Consider the following 18,283-nt stretch of genomic DNA (forward strand, 5'->3'; position numbering starts at 1 on the left):
TCTGGGGGAGACCTTAGGATGGTACTGGGGGGGTGAATAGGAGAGTGGGGTCTTGATAGGGTCGAAAGAGTGTCTGGGGGGGAACTTGGTGGTTTGTGGGAGGGAAAGGGATGAACAAAGTCTCTACAAGGCAGAAAGGGCATCTGGGGGCTGAGGGAGGGATGGGAGGGGAGAGCCAGGGGCTGTTTGGGGCTTCTATTGGGCAGAAAAAAGGTCTGGTTGGGGGGACTGGAGATCAAAATGGGGGAACAGACTCCAGGGGTCAGGGAGGAGGGCATGTGGGGTACAGAGGACTCTAGGGGTCAGAGAAAGGGGTAAGGAGGTCAGGGGAGAAGGAAGAACAGGGGACCCTGGGGGTCAAATAAAGGGGACTGGGTGGTGGTAGGAGACTCTAGTTCTTTACTAGAAGGGTGGTTAGGTCCTGGAACAGGCTGCCCAGTGAGGTTGTGGATGCCCCGTCCTTGGAGGTGTTCAAGACCAGGTTGGACGGGGCCCTGGGCAACCTGATCTAGTAAATGTGTATGTTTGGTGGCCCTGCTAGGCAGGGGGGTTGGAACTACATGATCCTTGAGGTCCCTTCCAACCCGGGTAATTCTGTGTGATTCTGTGATTCTGTGATCAGAATGGGGGAACTGGAGGTGGGGGGGGAGGAACAGCAGGACACTGTAACACAGGGGTTACACAGAGGTACAGGAGGGGGTTGTGGGTGACCAGTGGAAGCCCTGAGCACCTCAGAGGCCCCATGGGGCCAACACAGAGAGGCACATAGCCCCCCCCCCCCCCCCCCCCCCTGGATCCCCAACACCTTAATCCCAGCCCCCACCCTGGTGCCCCCTTGAACACCCCCCATTAGAAGCTGAGGTGGCGCTCTGAGCCCCGGGCCCACCCCATGGTGCTGGAGCACTGCCGAGCCCAACACAACTCCCCCATGGCACAACTCCCCCATGGCCTCCTCCTCTTTGGCTCATCTAGGCTGAAAGAAAGAAGGGAAAGAAAGAAAAAGTTAAAAAGATAAGAAAGAAAGGAAGACAAGAAAGGAGAGAAAGTAGGAAAAACAGAAGAAAGTGAAGAAAGGAGACTCTCCACCCCTGTTGTATGCAGAGGAGAACACAGTGAACAAGGATCAGGATAAGGCTGAGGTACTCGGTGCCTTCTTTGCCTCAGTCTTTAATAGTAAGGCTAGTTCTTTCCTGGGCTCACAGCCCCTTGCGCTGGTAGATAAGGATGGGGAATAGAACAGGCCCTGCATGATCCATGAGGAAATGGTTTTGGACCTGCTTCAAAAGCTGGACACCCACAAGTCCATGAGGCCAGATGGACTGCACCCTGGAGTGCTGAGGGAGTTGGCAAATGTGGTTGCCAAGCCCTCTCCATCATCCTCCAACAGTCCTGGCTAAGCAGGGATGTCCCAGCAGACTGGAGACTGGCAAACGTGACACCCATCTTCCAAAAGGGCAGGAAAGATGATCCTGGTAGCTACAGACCTATCAGTCTCACCTTGGTGCCAGGAAAGGTTATGGAACAGATAATCTCAGGAGCCATCACAGATTAATTAAAGGTCAGCCAGGGGATCATGTGGCAATGAGGCACTGACTCAGATGTGAATGATCCAAATCATTTACTACAGATTCTATCATTGCTTATATACATCCACAGGTTTCCTCTTTTAACTTTCCCACCCATCTTTAGATGCCAGCAGAACATCACACAAATACTCCTTCACTGTGCACCCAGACACTTATCCAAACTGAGCCATGAGGGTAATTATCACACAGCTATATGCAGCTCACTTGACTTGCTTTTCTCTTCCTTCAGGAGATATCTTTGGTTCTCAGCACTGCTCTTCCATGCTGTTTATCTTGCTCCTCAGCTGCTGCTCTGAATAGTCTTCCTTGTATTCCCACTCTGAATAGTCTTCCTTATATTCCCACAGGATCAGGCCCAGTCAGCATGGGTTCATGAAAGGTAGATCCTGCTTGACAAACGTGATTTCTTTCTATGATGAGGTGACCCACTTAGTGGATGCAGGTAAGGCTGTTGATGTGTTCTACCTGGAGTTCAGTAAAATCTTGTTCCCACAGTATCCTCATGGAAAAGCTGGCTGCCCACGGTTTGGATAGGCATACACTCTGCTGGGTGAAATACTGGCTGGATGACCCGGCCCAAAGAGTTGTGGTCAATGGAGTTAAACCCAGTTGGCAGCCAGTCATGAGCAGTATCCCCCAGGGCTCCGTACTGGTACTCAGTCCTCCTGTTTAACATCTTTGTCAATGATCTTGATGAGGGGACTGAGTGCACCCTCATTCAGTTGGGAGGGAGTGTTGATCTGCCTGAGGGAAGAAAGGCACTACAGAGGGACCTGGATACACTGGATCAATGGGCCAAGGTAAATTGTATGAGTTTCAATAGGGCCAAGTGTTGGGTCCTGCATTTTGCTCACAACAACCCCAGGCAATCCTACAGGCCTGGGGAGGAGCAGCTGGAAAGCTGCCTGATGGAGAGGGACCTTGGTGTACTAATGGTCAGTTGGCTGAATATGAGCCAGCAGTGTGCCTAGGTGGCCGAGAAGGCCAATGGCATCCTGACTTGTATCAGGAATGGTGTGGTGAGCAGGACTAGGGAAGTCATCCTGCCCCTGTACTCAGCACTGGTGAGGCTCCCCCTTGAGTGCTGTGTTCAGTTTTGGGCACCTCCGTGCAGAAGGGACATTGAGGTGTTGGAGCAGATCCAAAGAAGGGCAACAAGGCTGGTGAAGGGCTTGGAGAATATGGCTTACGAGGAGTGATGGAAGGAACTGGGGCTGTTTGGTCTGGGGAAAAGGAGGCTGAGGGGAGACCTTATTGCTCTCTTCCAGTATCTGAAAGGTGATTGCAGTGAGAGTGGGGTTGTTCACTTCTCACTGGTGACAGGACAAGGGGAAATGGTATCAATTTGCACCAGGGGAGGTTTAGGTTGAATATCAACCTAATATTCCCCTCAGGAATCCCAGACCCTGGAGGTTGATGAGAGAGTCTGGGGAATGGGAGATTTCCCTTTAGTCAGGGAAGAGGTGGTCTGTGAGTGCCTAGGAAACATTAAGGTCCATAAATCCATGGGACCTGATGGGGTGCATCTGCAGGTGCTGAGAGAGCTGGCAGAAGTCGTTGCTGAGCCGCTCTCAGTAATCTGTCAGAGGTCTTGGAGAACTGGGGAGGTGCCTGAAGACTGGAGGACGGCCAGTGTCACTCCAGTCTTCAAAAAGGGCAAGAAGGAAGACCCGGGTAACTATAGGCCAGTCAGCCTCACCTCTGTCCCAGGGAAGGTGATGGAACAGCTTGTGCTGGATGCCATCTCCAGACAACTGGGTGATAAGGAGGTTATCAGGAGTACTCAGCATGGGTTCACCAAGGGTAGGTCGTGCTCGACCAACCTGGTGGCCTTTTATGAAGATGTCACTAGCTGGGTGGACAGGGGGAGGGTGGTAGATGTAGTCTACCTTGATTTCAGTAAGGCTTTTGATACTGTCCCCCATGACATCCTTATAACAAAGCTGAGGAAGTATGGGATAGATGAGTGGATGGTGAAGTGGGTCGAGAATTGGCTGACTGGCAGAGTGCAGAGGGTTGTCGTTGGTGGTGCGGTGTCTGGCTGGAGGCCTGTAACTAGCAGCGTCCCCCAGGGGTCTGTGCTGTGTCCGGTCTTGTTCAACATCTTCATCAACGACCTTGATGAAGGGATAGTGACCACCCTCAGCAAGTTTGCTGATGACACGAAGTTGGGAGGATTGGCTGATACACCTGAAGGCTGTGCTGCCATTCAGCGAGACCTGGACAGGCTGGAGAGCTGGGCAGTAAGAAACCGGATGAGGTTTAACAAAAGCAAGTGTAGAGTCTTGCACCTGGGTAGAAATAATTGCATGCACCAGTACAGGCTGGGGGAAAACCTGCTGGAGAGGAGCTCTGCTGAGAGGGACCTGGGCGCCCTGGTGGACGACAGATTAACCATGAGCCAGCAGTGTGCCCTTGTAGCCAAAAAAGCCAATGGCATACTGGGGTGTATTAAAAAGAGCGTGTCCAGCAGGTCGAAGGAGGTGATCCTCCCCCTATACTCTGCCCTGGTGAGGCCTCATCTGGAATACTGTGTCCAGTTCTGGGCTCCCCAGTACAAAAAAAGACAGGGATCTCTTGGAAAGAATCCAGCGGAGGGCCACTAAGATGGTGAAGGGCCTGGAGCATCTCCCCTATGAGGAGAGACTTAGGGAACTGGGTCTGTTTAGCCTTGAGAAAAGAAGGCTGAGAGGAGACTTGATTCAGGTTTATAAATACCTGAGGTGTGGGAGCCATAGTGGTGAGTCTGGTCTCTTTTCAGTAGTGCATGGGGATAGGACTAGGGGTAATGGGATGAAAGTACAGCATAGGATGTTCCACACAAATGTGCAGAAGAACTTCTTTACAGTGAGGGTGACGGAGCACTGGAACAGGCTGCCCAGGGAGGTGGTGGAGTCTCCTTCTCTGGAGATATTTAAGAACCGCCTGGACACCTTCCTGTGTGACATGGTGTAGGGAGCCTGCTTTGGCAGGGGGGTTGGACTCGATGATCTCTAGAGGTCCCTTCCAACCCCTACAATTCTGTGATTCTGTGATTCTGTGATCAAGAAGGACTTCTTTACAGAAAGGGTTGTTAAGCCCTGGAACAGGCTCCCCAGGGAGGTGGTTGAGTCACCATCTCTGAATGTACTTAAAAAACATATGGATGTGGTGCTCAGGGATATGATTTAGAGTTAAGATAGTATGGTTAGGTTGAGGTTGGATTCAGTGATCTTTAAGGTCTTTTCCAAACTGAGCAATTCTATGATTCTATGTGATTTAACATCACTGTTCTTGTGTAAGCTGTGTTGAAACTTGAAATGTCTCTGGCTTCCCTAGAATTGCTTTCTCAGGGCTGATTCATAGGTCCTGACAATTCTTTAAAGCCAAATACACATCACTGTCAAGTTTCTTCACCGGCTCCTGCAGTGGCATCTTGGACAGCTTTCTCCTCTAACATAGAACAAAGCAGTAGCCCAGCTGGGCTTAGTAGGTGGGATATGAGAAGAGCCTGAACCAGAACGTGAATAACAAGCTCAACTAACTGGTGGCACTTGTTTAGCCCCCTGGGTCCCCCAGAACTGCACTGGATGCACTGGGCAGCATGGCATGGTGCAGGGGATGTACCGCCTGTCCAGCACCACGTCCAACATCCACAAACTACAGTAAGAGTGCTGCAACTGACACAGCTGCAGTGAGTAGGGGTAGAATGGGGCATGTGCCATGTTCTGGGCATTCAAAGACCCGTGCTGTGGGGCAGATCTGTGCAGGCAGTGTGCACTCAGCAGTGGTGCACCAGGCTTGTTGCTGTTCTGTAGAACACAGGATGCTCAGTAGACTTGCTGGTGCAGGAAGTTCTCCTTCAGGATGGAGTGTTGGAAGGCTCTGGGAATGCGGTATCACTGCTGTCAGCTCTCATTCCAGTTTCCTCTTGTTTGCAGAGCCCTTTGGAGCAGGACACAGTCCTCCTTGCTGGTCTGGGCTCCTGGCATGTGATTGTAGACTAGGCAGCCAGTTGTCAGCGTAACTGAAAATGCCTTAGCAAAAAGAAAGGTCTCCTTTTGGAAACATCTAGCATGGCTTACATTAGTGACTGCTTTTTCCTGTAAATCAGGAACCCCTTCCTTTTCTTGACTGTATTTTGTATTGCTTTTGACTTGCAGTTTTCCTCTTTTTCAACCCCTTCTGCCCATTGTTGCGTCCTTCTCTCCAGCCATGAATTTGACTCCAGGCAGATTCCTGACCTAACCCAGGACAGCTGTACGTGACATTCGCAGCATGAGCACCCTCTGCAAAATATACTTCAGGGAGCTCCCAAACCTTCTGCTGACCAACCAACTGTATGAGAAGTTCTCAGTAAATACAAGGCAGTGTCTTTCATTTACCTCTTCCCTGGGCCTCTTGGCATGGCCTGTCATGTACACATACATATGCATGCCTTTTCTGGTCCTCATTCTCTTTAAGTCATTTTTTTAATAGAGATCCAAAGGGTGAAACTGTAAAACAAAATGGTTATTTTGACATTATCTTATCAAGTCTTAGAAAAATAAAGCACCTCCCCCAGAACTGTGGTGTCTGTGCTGCTGCTTTCTTATCCTCCCTCTTATCTGTGGTTTTCTTTTACAGCACACAGTTCTTTTTTATGGCCAAGTGCCTGTGGGTGCTTTCTTCTTCCACAAAGCTGCTCAAACCAGAGGAGGCGACGCAACTCTCCCATTGTGTCAGACAGCAGACACTGGCCCCACGTTTTTACAGGGGAAATTCAACACAGTCATTAACTTTCCATCTGGAAAGGTGAAGAGGATTTTCTTTTCCAACACCTCTCATAATTGTCTGTATGGTGCTTTTTTTTCCATCATTTCTGTTGCAAAAACTTATCATTAGCTTGGCTGAACAGGAACAGCCCACAGCAGGCTAGAGTTTTGCCAGGGGAAGATGAACATGCAAAGCACCTGAGCCAAACAATGATCCAGGCTTCAGAATGGAGCATATCAACTTGGCTAGTTGTTCAATGATTCAGGCATTCACATAGTCTGCTTCCCTCCAAGCAGAAGAGTCAGAGGATGTCACAGTGTATCAGCTAAGCTCAGGAATACTGTGCTCTGGCAAGGCCACCCCTCTGAGCTCAACATCTCAACTTGCACCAGCCTTCATGAGGGACAGCATCCCCCCTCCTGCTTTAAGGCTTTTGAAGTTGGATGACAGCTGGATGTCTATATACCATTTGGCCCAAACCCTGGGTACTCAGATACAGCTGACAAACACGAGGCTGTGAACACATTGCCCAGAGCTGTGATGTTAAAGAGATAAGTGGTTGGAACGTAACCAACCAGGATGTTGATGTGAGCAGATGATATTTCCTCCCACACCTCTTATTCTCGTGTGATAACCATATCAATACTTGCTCTGCAAGCAACAGTGAACAAGCACAGCTCTTAGAACAAAAATCAATCCAAGACTGCAGGCAGCGTCCCAGCAGGCTCCCCAGCAGGTATAGGCACAGCTGCCCTCCTGCCCAGGGCTGGGAACCCATGCAGCAGTCTCTGGTCTGACTGTTTGTCCCCAAGGTTGCAAACCACAAGATTTTTATTTTTTTTTTTAATACAGATTATAAATTTGATGTTCCAAACCTGTCCCCTTGTAACAAGATCATGCATTTGCCTTAACAAAGGTCAAAGCAACAACAAAGAAAAAAAAATTAAAACCCCTCCCCACAAGTTTGCTAACAAAAATCAGAAAAGCAATCTACAAAAGCCTTTGGGTTTTTGGGTTTTGGTTTTTTGTTGTTTTTTTTTTTTTTTTTGGACACACTTCCACCTTTTGGAACAAACCTCTTTGCACACACAACTGCATTTAAACTGGACAGTGTACAACAGCCCGTACTTATGAATTAAACTAGAGAGGAAGGTGGGACAGCCACAGCCATTTAAAACACATCTTCACTGACTGTCTTCACATCAGATCAAAGACTACAACAGCATGGAACAGTCACACAAACAGCACCAGTGAGAAGTGCAGCTGATTCTTCAACTACATTTGTTTATTTAAGGTTAGAGATTAGCAAGGGGAGAGGCAACAAAAAGGGCCACGGATCTGGTTCTGGTTCACCACTACTGAGCCCTGTTTGATGTATGTTTGCATGAGGGGAAGAGCAGGCTGGAGGGTGGGAAGGAATGCTGTGAGCATCACCCCCACACTGGCTCACCAAGCACACCAACTGCTCAGCAGAAATCCATGAGCTCCACGCTTGACCCTTAGGATACTCACAGAAGGTAAAGTCTATTCTCTAAGCAGGGCCAGGTCACCAACGTCACAAGTGATTACCCTAAACCTTCCAAGTTTAAATTCACAGTCCCAGCTTCAGTCTGTTTCTGCATACAGTGGGGGTAGTATACTATATTCTCCGTGCTGCAATCAACCAAAGTGCATTTGCTCTTATCATAGGCTGTCTCTACCAGAGCACAGTACTGCTGAAAATCTTCCAAATGAAAGGCAGAGGATTCAAAATGCCTCTGCCTACATTTCCAAGTTTCCCCTACAGTTCAACCTCTGCATTCCTTCTCATCCTGCTCTGTCTCACATTAGATCACAGCCCGGCTGGTGCCACTTGCCCTTGCCATCCTGTTCAGGTGCTAACCTGCAGACTGGCTGAGACCTGCCTAATATTCTGCACTGACACATGGCGCTCAAGAACAGGTGCTTTCCCATTTGCATATCAACCCATCTGCTCCCTGATCCTCCTGCACCAGCATTCTGTCACTGCATACACACTCTAATGTAATCACATGTAATCAATTTCAGCAAAGCATGCAGTTTGCATAGCCTCTTCTGCAAAGGGAACTTCCTCTCTGCTCCAATCTCATGCCATCCTATTCCTGCACAACTCCAAGAAAGCAGCTGAAAACGATTCCATTAAGCCCATAATACTGCATGCTTTTAAAATGAAGACAAAATTAAGTACAGCATTCCTCTGGAGCATATTAGAACAACAGAATAAATACACTCTACCTGGTATAATCAGAAAACAGATTAAAAAAATAAAATAAAATCAACCTTTCTTCTCTGCCTTAACCCATAAACTTAAGAAGCTGCATTTAGGACTGAAAGCATGTTACAGGCATCTTTAAAAATTATAAATAATGAGCTAATCCTTTGTGTTTCACAGTGCCATATATAACAAATGCAACCCGCTCCCACTGAGAAAAGATAATTGGCTCAATTTGTAAGTTTGCTGTAGCCTTCTTTTTTCCCAAAAGTGCAAGTTTTTCCTTGAGAGTATCTTCTGTACAGAGCAACTTCAGGTTGTTTCTCCATGGTGTACGCTACATCACTCAATGATTCAGTGCATTTCACAGTTAATTGTCTTTCAAGTGCTTTCCTTTTTCCCCCTTCTTTTCGGTTTGAAAAAGAAAAAGCAGAAACAACAGAAAGCAACTGTAAGATCTGTTGTCGGAAAAAAAAATATCCCTATAAGAAACTGAACACCACTTCAACAGATAAGGATCAGAGAGATGAGGAGTAAAGCCGGATTTTCCACATGCCAGACCACAACCTGGACCAGAACCTGATACTGTAATTTCTTTTTATTTTCCATTTTTCTGTTCTCTGGTATAATAGGTATAAACACAGGGAGCAGCAAAGATAATATGTTTGTAGGTGGTGTTAGATGTTCCAGCTGGTTCTAAATCAACAGGTTCTGTGCAGGCAGAGCAGACACCTGACTCTGAGAACTGAAAGCAGATGATGTATCCTTCTTACAGCAGGAAACCTGCAGAGTGAAATCACCTCATGGAAATCTTTGCTAGTGGATCTTACAAGCACAGTCTTTCAGAAAGGAAACGGAAGAAGGTTTAGGCAGCTGTCCCAGAGTATCAGTTGGTTTTTGTTACCCAGGTGTGTTACTAGCCTCCCATTTTTTTCTTGGTTTGCTTCAACCTCCGGGATTTCAGAATTGTATAGTTTGCATATTGTGTGTACCTCTCTGAGAGGATAGGGACGTAGAATGCACGCAACAGCCTTGAGGACCTGAAACCAGAAAGAAAAAGATAAGTAATCTTTAAATTATTCATTAGCTAATACATTCAAAGCAACAAAAACAGAAGGTTTGCAAAAGAGCTGTGCCGGTGAGTCAGTGATGCAAGGAATGTCAATGGAACAAACACAAAAAGCCCAGTCTCTTTTTATTCTTGTCTGTGGGACCAAAGCTGGCTTGTGCCAGCATCACCAACTTGAGGGCATCAGCTTGCCCCATTCTTCAGCCTGCCTGCTAACCATTCCAGTGGGACATTAGGGTTAAGAAGCTTAGCTCTGGGATACCAGGTTCCAAAGAGCAGACAGAACAGCCCTGAGGGCCTTCAGCACCATACAGCTTGGCAGGTCTCCCACTCATCAGAGCACATCCTGAAGGTGGAAGATAGCAAGGCTGTGTTTTAACTCTTGGCATTGCCTCTTCTCTAGCCAATACTTTTGATTACCTACTCTTCCACAAGTGCCTGAAGGGCAGACAAATTTTGATGGGCACTAGAATTATGGAGTTTAGCTCTTTTGCAGATCTTCTGTTGCAGGTATTGCATTAAAGAGGGATGGAACATCCTGAAGCCTACACAGCAGTTTGCTGGAGGCTGCCAGTACTTGCTGGCCATTTTAATTCACACCGTTTGGCTGATAACATAGCCAAGGTTCCAGTCTTCCAATTCAAGTCAATCTTTCAGAAGAAAGATCGTATTTTGTCTGCTTATTGTAAGGCAGCACTGGATATCTCCGAAAAACTATGAAGAAATGGCAGAAGGTGCCACTATGAACTACATCTCTCAGGGACTCCCAGGGATCTCAGCCTTGCTGTAATACAGGCAGACCCATCCACCCCCTGGCCCACACACAGCCCAGCCCTGGTGTGCACCCATTGCTTCCAGCAGCCACACAGCACCATGTGATGGGCACTGTGTGCTCTGAACCCAAGACACAGAGAGGACACAGGACAGTGCTGACCCCAGTGACGACTAGTAGCAGTGCACATTGTGACACAGTGACTAAACACAGTCCTGTGAGCAGTGAAAAATACAAAGTGGTGCTTTCTGTTCTAATAAAGGAATCTGAGAGTGTTTCAAGAAGTCAAAGATCTGATCATGTCTCTCTAACAGACATATACAGGCCCCCTATTATCAGAGATAATAAACATCCCTCAATTCATAATCGCACCTTATTCCCTTTTTGGCAGCACATACACTTGTAAACAACCACAATGAGGGATAAAGCACAGAAAGAGCAAAATTTCATCACAGATCTCTGATCAACACTGTGAAACCTCATTGAGAACTGCAGCCACTGCTACCGAATCAGACTGATGCATTAGCTTCATAACAACAAGGTCACAAATTCCACTAATTTGATGGCTTCATTGCTCTTCTTTATGTTTTACTAAAAACATAAGTGATGAGATAATCACATCTCAAATAAGAATTCCTGAAAATGGCATGGCAAATGATAGCACCACCGTATCACACCACAGTGATATAAGCTCAGCCTCTGTGCATGCTACGCAACAACTTTCTCAATAAGACTCTAGCATGCACAAAGGCAAGGCAGAGCTCTCTGCTGCCAGTAACAATGGAGCAGAGCCCTTGCTTCTATTAAGAAGTCCACAGCAGATGATGCTCCTGCTCAAGAATTCATGTGACAACTCTGAGGTCAGTCAAATCTTTACCTCCTGCCACCTCACTTCATCAGGCTCAGGCAACAGATAGCACATGGAAGGGGTGAAGATGACAGAGGACAGTTAACATATATAACATTCTATTTGTATTTGCTTCTCAGTTTGGACCTAGGAGACCATGAGCGTGTAGCCTTAATCAGCGCACTGCTCATAAGTAATGTGTTGGTAACAAGATGAAGTCCACAGTCACTCCAAGCTATGTGCAACACAGCTGCAGAAAGGCTGGCTCCAGGTCAGAGCCAGGCACATTCTGCCCAAAGATGGCAGGGTCAAGTTGTTTGCTTGTAGAGAAACAACAGCTGCATCACCCAGAGCAGTTTCCAGTCATGACAGAGTTCTACTACAGCCAGTAGGCCCAGCAGAACTGGGACCACAGGTGCTCCTTAGTGCTGAGCAGACTTCTGCAAATCACCTGTTGGCCTTCTCAGCAGCCCTGTTCTACTAACACCAGTGGAAGCAAGAATAAAGTGAAGATGCATGTGCCCCGGTGGCACAGTGGTAGGAATGCCGCGTTGCAACACCAGGACCTGGGTGTTCAAATCCCCCTGTGGTGCAAGTGGTAGAAGTGCCGCTCTGCTACACAGAGGCTCGAATCCCGGGGGTTGGACTCAATGATCTCTAAGGTCCCTTCCAACCCACACGAGTCTGTGAGACTGTGACTCTTGTGTCACCCTTCCCAAATGCAAAGGTTGACATGGAATAGAAACAGCTGGAAACATGAGGGTGTGGGCTCTTCTTAACTGTGTCTTGCAACCCAAACTTCTCACTTCAGACAATTTAGAATGAAGCTCGACAAGGAAGAAGAGGCAAAAAGAAAAGGCGGGAGGAAGCTCAATTTCTGCCACATGGGCCAGACCTCACACTTTCAGGACATGGGCATACACCAGAAGCTCACAACCAAAGCTCTCTGAGAGCTCTCTATATATCACGCATTGCACCAAATGTGCCCCAGAAAAGTGATCTAGCTACTTGTAAAACAAAAGCAGGGAAACTATTTCATGAAATAAGGAAAGCATCGCTGACGGGAATGAGAAGGTCACCTATTAAACCAGGGTAATGATATTCTAGCACAAGGTGACTGCATCATTAAACTTACACTAAGAACATATTTATTTATTTTGTGATGGAAAATCTAAGGGTGAGAGCTCAAGTGTTTGGAGTGAGCAAATAGTTCAACCTAAAGAGCTGGAACGGGTACTCCTCAGCAGGGAGCCGTCAGCTATTCTCCCTCTTCTGTCCCAGAACTGGAGTGCTCAGCCAGTACAGAATTAAATGGACCTGAACAAAGCAGCTTCGTGAGGAGCATAATTGCAGCTGGGAGTGCTCTCTAATTTAATAAGCAGCCCTATTTTTCAGAGGCAGCTGAGATTTACACTTACTGACACCAATGTAAGACTCACAGTGAGTTCCAGAAGTCTCCAGTTCAGCAGGAGTGAATGGAATTGCTGGAGTCATTTATTTTCAAAGAATAAGATCTGCAAGGATTTTTGTTTTGTTTTTAAGTGCTCCCTGCTCTGCAGCCACTGAGCTGCAGACCTGAAATCTCTACTGGCTGCTTCCCTCACAGCTCAGTTTGAAGTAACACTGTCCTATTCCCTCCTCCCTTTCATCAAAAAAAGCTGCATTTTCACAGTGCTTTTACACTCACTTCCTAGGTAGCAAGGGGTACTTTTCCACTCACTGCAGGGAAGCAGGTGCCAGCTTTAAGAACTGCATCATTCCACTGAGCTGGCAGGGGAGGCATGTGCTCAGAGAAACACACAGCCTGGTTCACTGCATGAAGCTCCTGATGCACCTCCACCAACCCTCCCCTCAAACCTTCTTATCACACTCAAGGAAGACCTCTCCCCACAGACCCACTAGCTCTGGATCCTTTCAGCTCACCAATTTCCAGCACCTAACATGCTTCCTGCCCTTTCACCTCATTGCTTCCTCAGTCAGAACGCTCTGCAGTTTGAGCATCTAAGACTCCTCACAACAAGCTGCTGCCCCACGGTGAGATTCTACTTTTGCTATAAGAACCCAACCTGTTACCCAAAGCAAAACGATCATACAAGTTTCCACTGCTTTGTAAATAAGTTACTATCGAGGAGCACTCAGTATTTCCCCCAGGAGCACCGAGCTGTAAATCCCCCTACCTGCGGATTCAGCCACATTCCTGAGCAGCCAGCCAGATATTTTTGCTTGGCAATGTGCTAATGTTTAGATGTAAATAGGGCAATTATCTAATTTTACACATTTTCCCTAATAAGAAGAGGAATTAACAAAAAAAAAAAAAGAAGAAGAAAGAAAGAAAGAAAAAGAAAGGAAGAAAAACTTCATGGAAACAGGATTACAGGAGGGAAGAATGACAAAGACTCACTTCAGTACTAAGCTATGCACTTCTCTCTAATATAACACCGTGTGCTGACCCCAGGCAGCATTGCAGAAACACCTGAATGTATCTATAAGCAAAAATGCACAGAGCTTTAGACATTTGGGGGTGCAAACGCTGCAAAGAGTCCTCTGCAGTAATCTGCAGGTGCTTCTGTTGCCTCATTAATGAGTTACTGGTCACCTCATTCTCCTTTCCTGAAGTCCTGCTTTTACATAACAGCATTTCTTTAGGCAAACAAAAAGCCATGACAAGGTGTCATGGAAACTCATTCATCTGAGAAAGGCAGGAACATGACAGCAACCCCTCGGAAAAGCATATCATCACTATTTCTCACTGTCTAACTGCTTTCACCAGCCCTGCTCCCTGGAGTGATCTACTACAGGGAGGTAATAACATCTCATATAGGATACCAGAGGGCACTGAACCCTATGCTCTCCAACCTGATATGACAGCTGTATGGCCAAAGCTTTAAATGGCTAAAAACCCATCCCCGAAGAGCTGAGAGTTTCTGTCATTGTAGGCATGTATTAGAAATACTCCAATTTTAACTAACTGGATTACACAGTTAGCCTGAAGGATGGCAAATTCAACCCCTGCTTCTCAAAATAACTCCTCATCAAATACACCAACAGTTACTCAGTAAGCAGCAGAACCAACAAAGAGCTGATTCTAACAAAGGTCTGCTACAGGAGCTCTCCAACGTCTAATAAAGGTGTCACCTTGGTCACTTCCACTCACTGTTGCCGCCTCCTTTCTTTATATGACAGCTTTCATAAGACATCTAGGAGTTTACTGTGAGACTGATTTACAGCATCACAGAATCACCAAGGTTGGAAAAAACCTATGAGATCATCCAGTTCAACTGTTCACCTATTACCAATAGCTTCCACCAAACCATCTCCTCATATACCCCCATTGTGCTCCAGACCCCTCACCAGCTTTGTAGCCCTCCTCTGAACACATTCCAGGGCCTCGATGTCTTTCTTGCAGTGAGGGGCCCAAAACTGGACACAGCACTCGAGGTGCGGCCTCACCAGTGCTGAGTACAGGGGGACAATCATCTCTCTGCTTCTGCTGGCAACACTGTTCCTGATGCAAGCCAGGATGCCTGGGCACACTGTCGACTCACGTCCAGCCCAGCATCAATCAGTACCCCCAGGTCCACTTCCTCTACACAGCCTTCCAGCCACTCTGTCCCAAGCCTGTAGCATTGCACAGGGTTGTTGTAGCCAAAGTGCAGGATGCAGCACTTGGTCTTGTTGAATCTCATCCCATTGGCTTCAGCCCAGCTCTTCAGCCTGTCCAGATCCCTCTGTAGGGCCTCGTTACCCCCAGGCAGATCCACACTCCCTGCCAATTTGGTGTCATCTGAGAACTTACTGAGGGCACACTCAATGCCCTCATCCAGGTTATCAATAAAGATGTTGAAGAGGACAGGTCCCAGCACTGACCCCTGGGGAACACCACTTGTCACCGGTCACCAGCTGGATTTAGCTCCATTCACCACCACTCTCTGGGCCTGGCCATCCAGCCAGCTCCTTACCCAGCCAAGAGTGTACCCATCCAAGCCAGAGGCTGCCAGCTTCTGCAGGAGAATAGCATGGGAGACAGTGTCAAAGGCTTTGCTGAAGTCTAGACACACCAACAGCCTTTCCATCATCCAGAAGATGGGTCACTAGATCATAAAAGGAGATCAGGTTGGTCAAGCAGGACCTGCCCTTCATGAACCCATGCTGGCTAGGCCTGATCCCCCAATCATCCCATGCATGCCACGTGATCTCCCTCAAGACAATCTGCTCCATAACCTTCCTTGGCACCAAGGTCAGGCTAACAGGCCTGTAGTTCCCCAGATCCTCCTTACGACCTTTCTTGTAGTTGGGAATCACGTTGGTGAGCCTCCAGTCTTCCGGGACCTCACCAGTCAACAAGGAGCGCTGATAGACGATGGAAAGCAGCTCGGCTGTCACCTCTGCCAGTTCCCTCAGCACTCTTGGGTGGATCTCATCCAGCCCCATGGACTTGTGGCAGTCCAGTTGGAAAAGTCTCAGACCGTTCCTTCCAGAATCACAGGGGGGTTAGTGTGCCCCCCAGCCAAGACTACCAGGTCAGAGTGCAGGGTACCCTGAGGATAACTGGTCTGACCAGCTCATTTTGCAGCTCAGAGGGACCACATCCCTCTCTATCAAACATCTTTCATTTACATCCATCTATCTACCAAATTTGACTGAAACAAGACTGCAAATTCAAAAGTCTACTGGTAAAAGATGATGTACACCTTACTTCTTTAGAAAGGAAAAGAAACATTACATCAGCAAGAAGGACCAAGGAAGGACTCCTTGTAAAAATAATCTTTGTTCCCCCCTCTTCCTGGCTTGCTTCACCCTCTAAAGCAACCTGCGTAATTAACACTGCACATACAAGTCTGACTAAGGTTCCACTGTAGCCAGACAAGCTGCCTTTACAGGAAACTGGATTTCAAGCTGGCATTTGCCAGTGTATCTTTCTTTTCTGTGTATAGCTGTTGTAAACAGATTATTGCACAAAATTAGTTCACAGATCTGTCAGTCTGTCACTAATTTCAAACAGTAAGACATACCTGGAAGCATCTAGGAATGGTTTGTAGGCAATGGTTACCCACTCCTCTTTGTTGGCGGAGTATCTTGGCTCCCTTGGGGTTTCTGCTGCTATATCCAAGTCCACTAGATAGTGGCATCTAGAAATGTCGATCTGTAAAAATAAAGACTCTTGCTGTTTATTTCCTGTAGGCATTTTTATTCATACAAGCTGCTACTTACCTACGAGAATGGGTTTAAATTTCTAGCAACATGAGAAATACTTTATGGTAAAAGATTTTGAGTGTCTTTAAGTAAAACTTTTTTTGAGGAATAAAAAATTTCACTACTGCTACCGCAGGAAGAGAAACCTGGTCTGCCTGTATGAGGAAGTACTACTACTATTATTGAGGAACTACCAAGTCACAGAGGAGGTATCTGAGGCATTAGAAGCAATTCTGCTGGTGTTTAACTTGAGGTTGTCTAACAGACTCTCATTACTAACAACTCTAACAAACTCAGACTTCTCATAATGCTGACTCTATGAGCTCCCCAGACAAAAGACATAATTATCTTTATTGTTGGAAAGGTTTCCTGGTGTCTCAACTGAATATTTTTTTGTCTCAGTTTTTACCCATTCCTACTTGTTTTCCACCACGAACATGGAAAACAAAACCAATAAATGATTAAACAAACTCCATAACTAGTTGACTCTGCAAGACCAAATCATGGAAAGCAAGCAGTCCCAGCACAGCAAGCATGTTATCTGGTGCAAATCATGCTGGGTTTGTGCAGGAATAACCTGGTCTGTAGCACTGGTGACGCCCACTATCTCTCTTGCAGCAGATGTACATCCCATTGCACCTCTCAGACCACATGCACTTGCTATCAGTGCAGTCATGCCTTTGTCAGCTGCCTATGACCCAATTAACTTCTTTGCCTGACCAAAATGTTTGGTAACACTTGGTTAAATTATGGAAATGTATTCAAGGTAGCAATGTCATAAATTATTTATGTGTGTGCGACCTCTCTGTTAAGTGAGCTGTGGGCAAGTGTCCTCACATTGTGTTTCCTTCCAGTGGGGGAAGAGTGCTCTTGAGAATGAGCAGGGAATACTGCTCATTCATACACAGCACTGTCCTTTCTAGGCAACAGCATGCTCCTCCTGCCCCTGTTTTCCTCACTCCTTCCAGGTTCCCCTGCAGACACGCATGTGAGCTGCTGAGATAAATATCAGCTATCAGATACAGAGAAGATTTGAGCTCCTATCAGGACAAACTCCCTTTTAACAATAAGCATGAGATGTTGGATAAGTTTTGTACAAGACAGTTCAACACAGGGCAGAAAACACTGGAATAAGACAGGTATAGATGAATAAAGGCTCATAACCTCCTCTTGAACATCTAATTGTGTCTAAGTGGCACCAAAAGTCATTTTCAAAAGTGAATTAAGAACTCTAGAGCCTAAAGGCCATGTTTACATTTTATCAGGATGGCTGCACCCTGCAATGCACCAATGAATGGAACCTCCCACAGGTGCAGCAGTGAGGCTGAGCTTCTGGTGACATTATGACTCAGCCACTGGACCAAAGCAACTCCTAGCACTTATTGCCTCCGTACTTGCATATGTTGCTGGCAGTAGGTTTCGTAAACCAAGGGCCACTCATTCTCATATTTGGCACGCAGACTAATCACTCTGGCAATAGTTCACAGTAGTGACCTCAGAGGCAGTTATTTTCCCCCCAGATATGCCCAATCTGGATGGCCCACCTCTAGTGTTTCTTTCTGCCAACTGAGAATGCCTGTAACTCTTGGATGCTGCTTCTGGTTTTCTGGGCCTACTACCCCCTCCTTGCAACATGTCAGTGCTCCCACATACCAAAGGGCCTAATGATTCCCATTCTGCCACTGTTATGCATTGAGCATTTGACATTAAAACGTAGCGGTGTTTTGAAATATCTGGAAAAAAGCCACCAGTGGAATACAGAACAACCTATTAACTATAGGCTGTTCCTCCACTTCTCGGGATATTTTGATCTGGGAGACATCACAGAACTAGAATACATGCATTTAGATAC

At 46.8% G+C, this 18,283-nt stretch overlaps 1 protein-coding gene and 1 long non-coding RNA gene across 4 annotated transcripts in view; one reads left to right on the plus strand and one right to left on the minus strand.

The window, feature by feature from the left end:
- Window positions 1-1,696: 1,696 nt before the first annotated feature.
- On the plus strand, window positions 1,697-6,518 carry LOC146755273 (uncharacterized). Its single transcript, XR_014938193.1, has 3 exons — window positions 1,697-1,760; window positions 1,934-2,028; window positions 5,729-6,518. It is a non-coding gene; the product is annotated as an uncharacterized LOC146755273 (long non-coding RNA).
- A 2,612-nt stretch (window positions 6,519-9,130) lies between these two features.
- Window positions 9,131-18,283, minus strand: part of LOC107324267 (ALG9 alpha-1,2-mannosyltransferase) — a 29,627-nt gene continuing 20,474 nt past the window's right edge. For all 3 annotated transcript variants that reach the window (XR_014938191.1, XM_085525827.1, XM_015884148.3), the window contains 2 exons: window positions 16,251-16,381; window positions 9,131-9,590 (listed from right to left, as the gene is read on the minus strand). Coding sequence is in view for 2 of the 3 variants with exons in the window: in XM_085525827.1 (XP_085381953.1) it covers window positions 9,467-9,590; window positions 16,251-16,381 (255 nt within the window). In the remaining variant the exon portion in view is untranslated. The remainder of the gene's footprint in view (window positions 9,591-16,250; window positions 16,382-18,283) is intronic.

The sequence above is a fragment of the Coturnix japonica genome, chromosome 34 (genome assembly GCF_054131305.1).
Source record: "Coturnix japonica strain WE chromosome 34, WE-NBRP24, whole genome shotgun sequence".
NCBI lineage: Eukaryota > Metazoa > Chordata > Aves > Galliformes > Phasianidae > Coturnix > Coturnix japonica.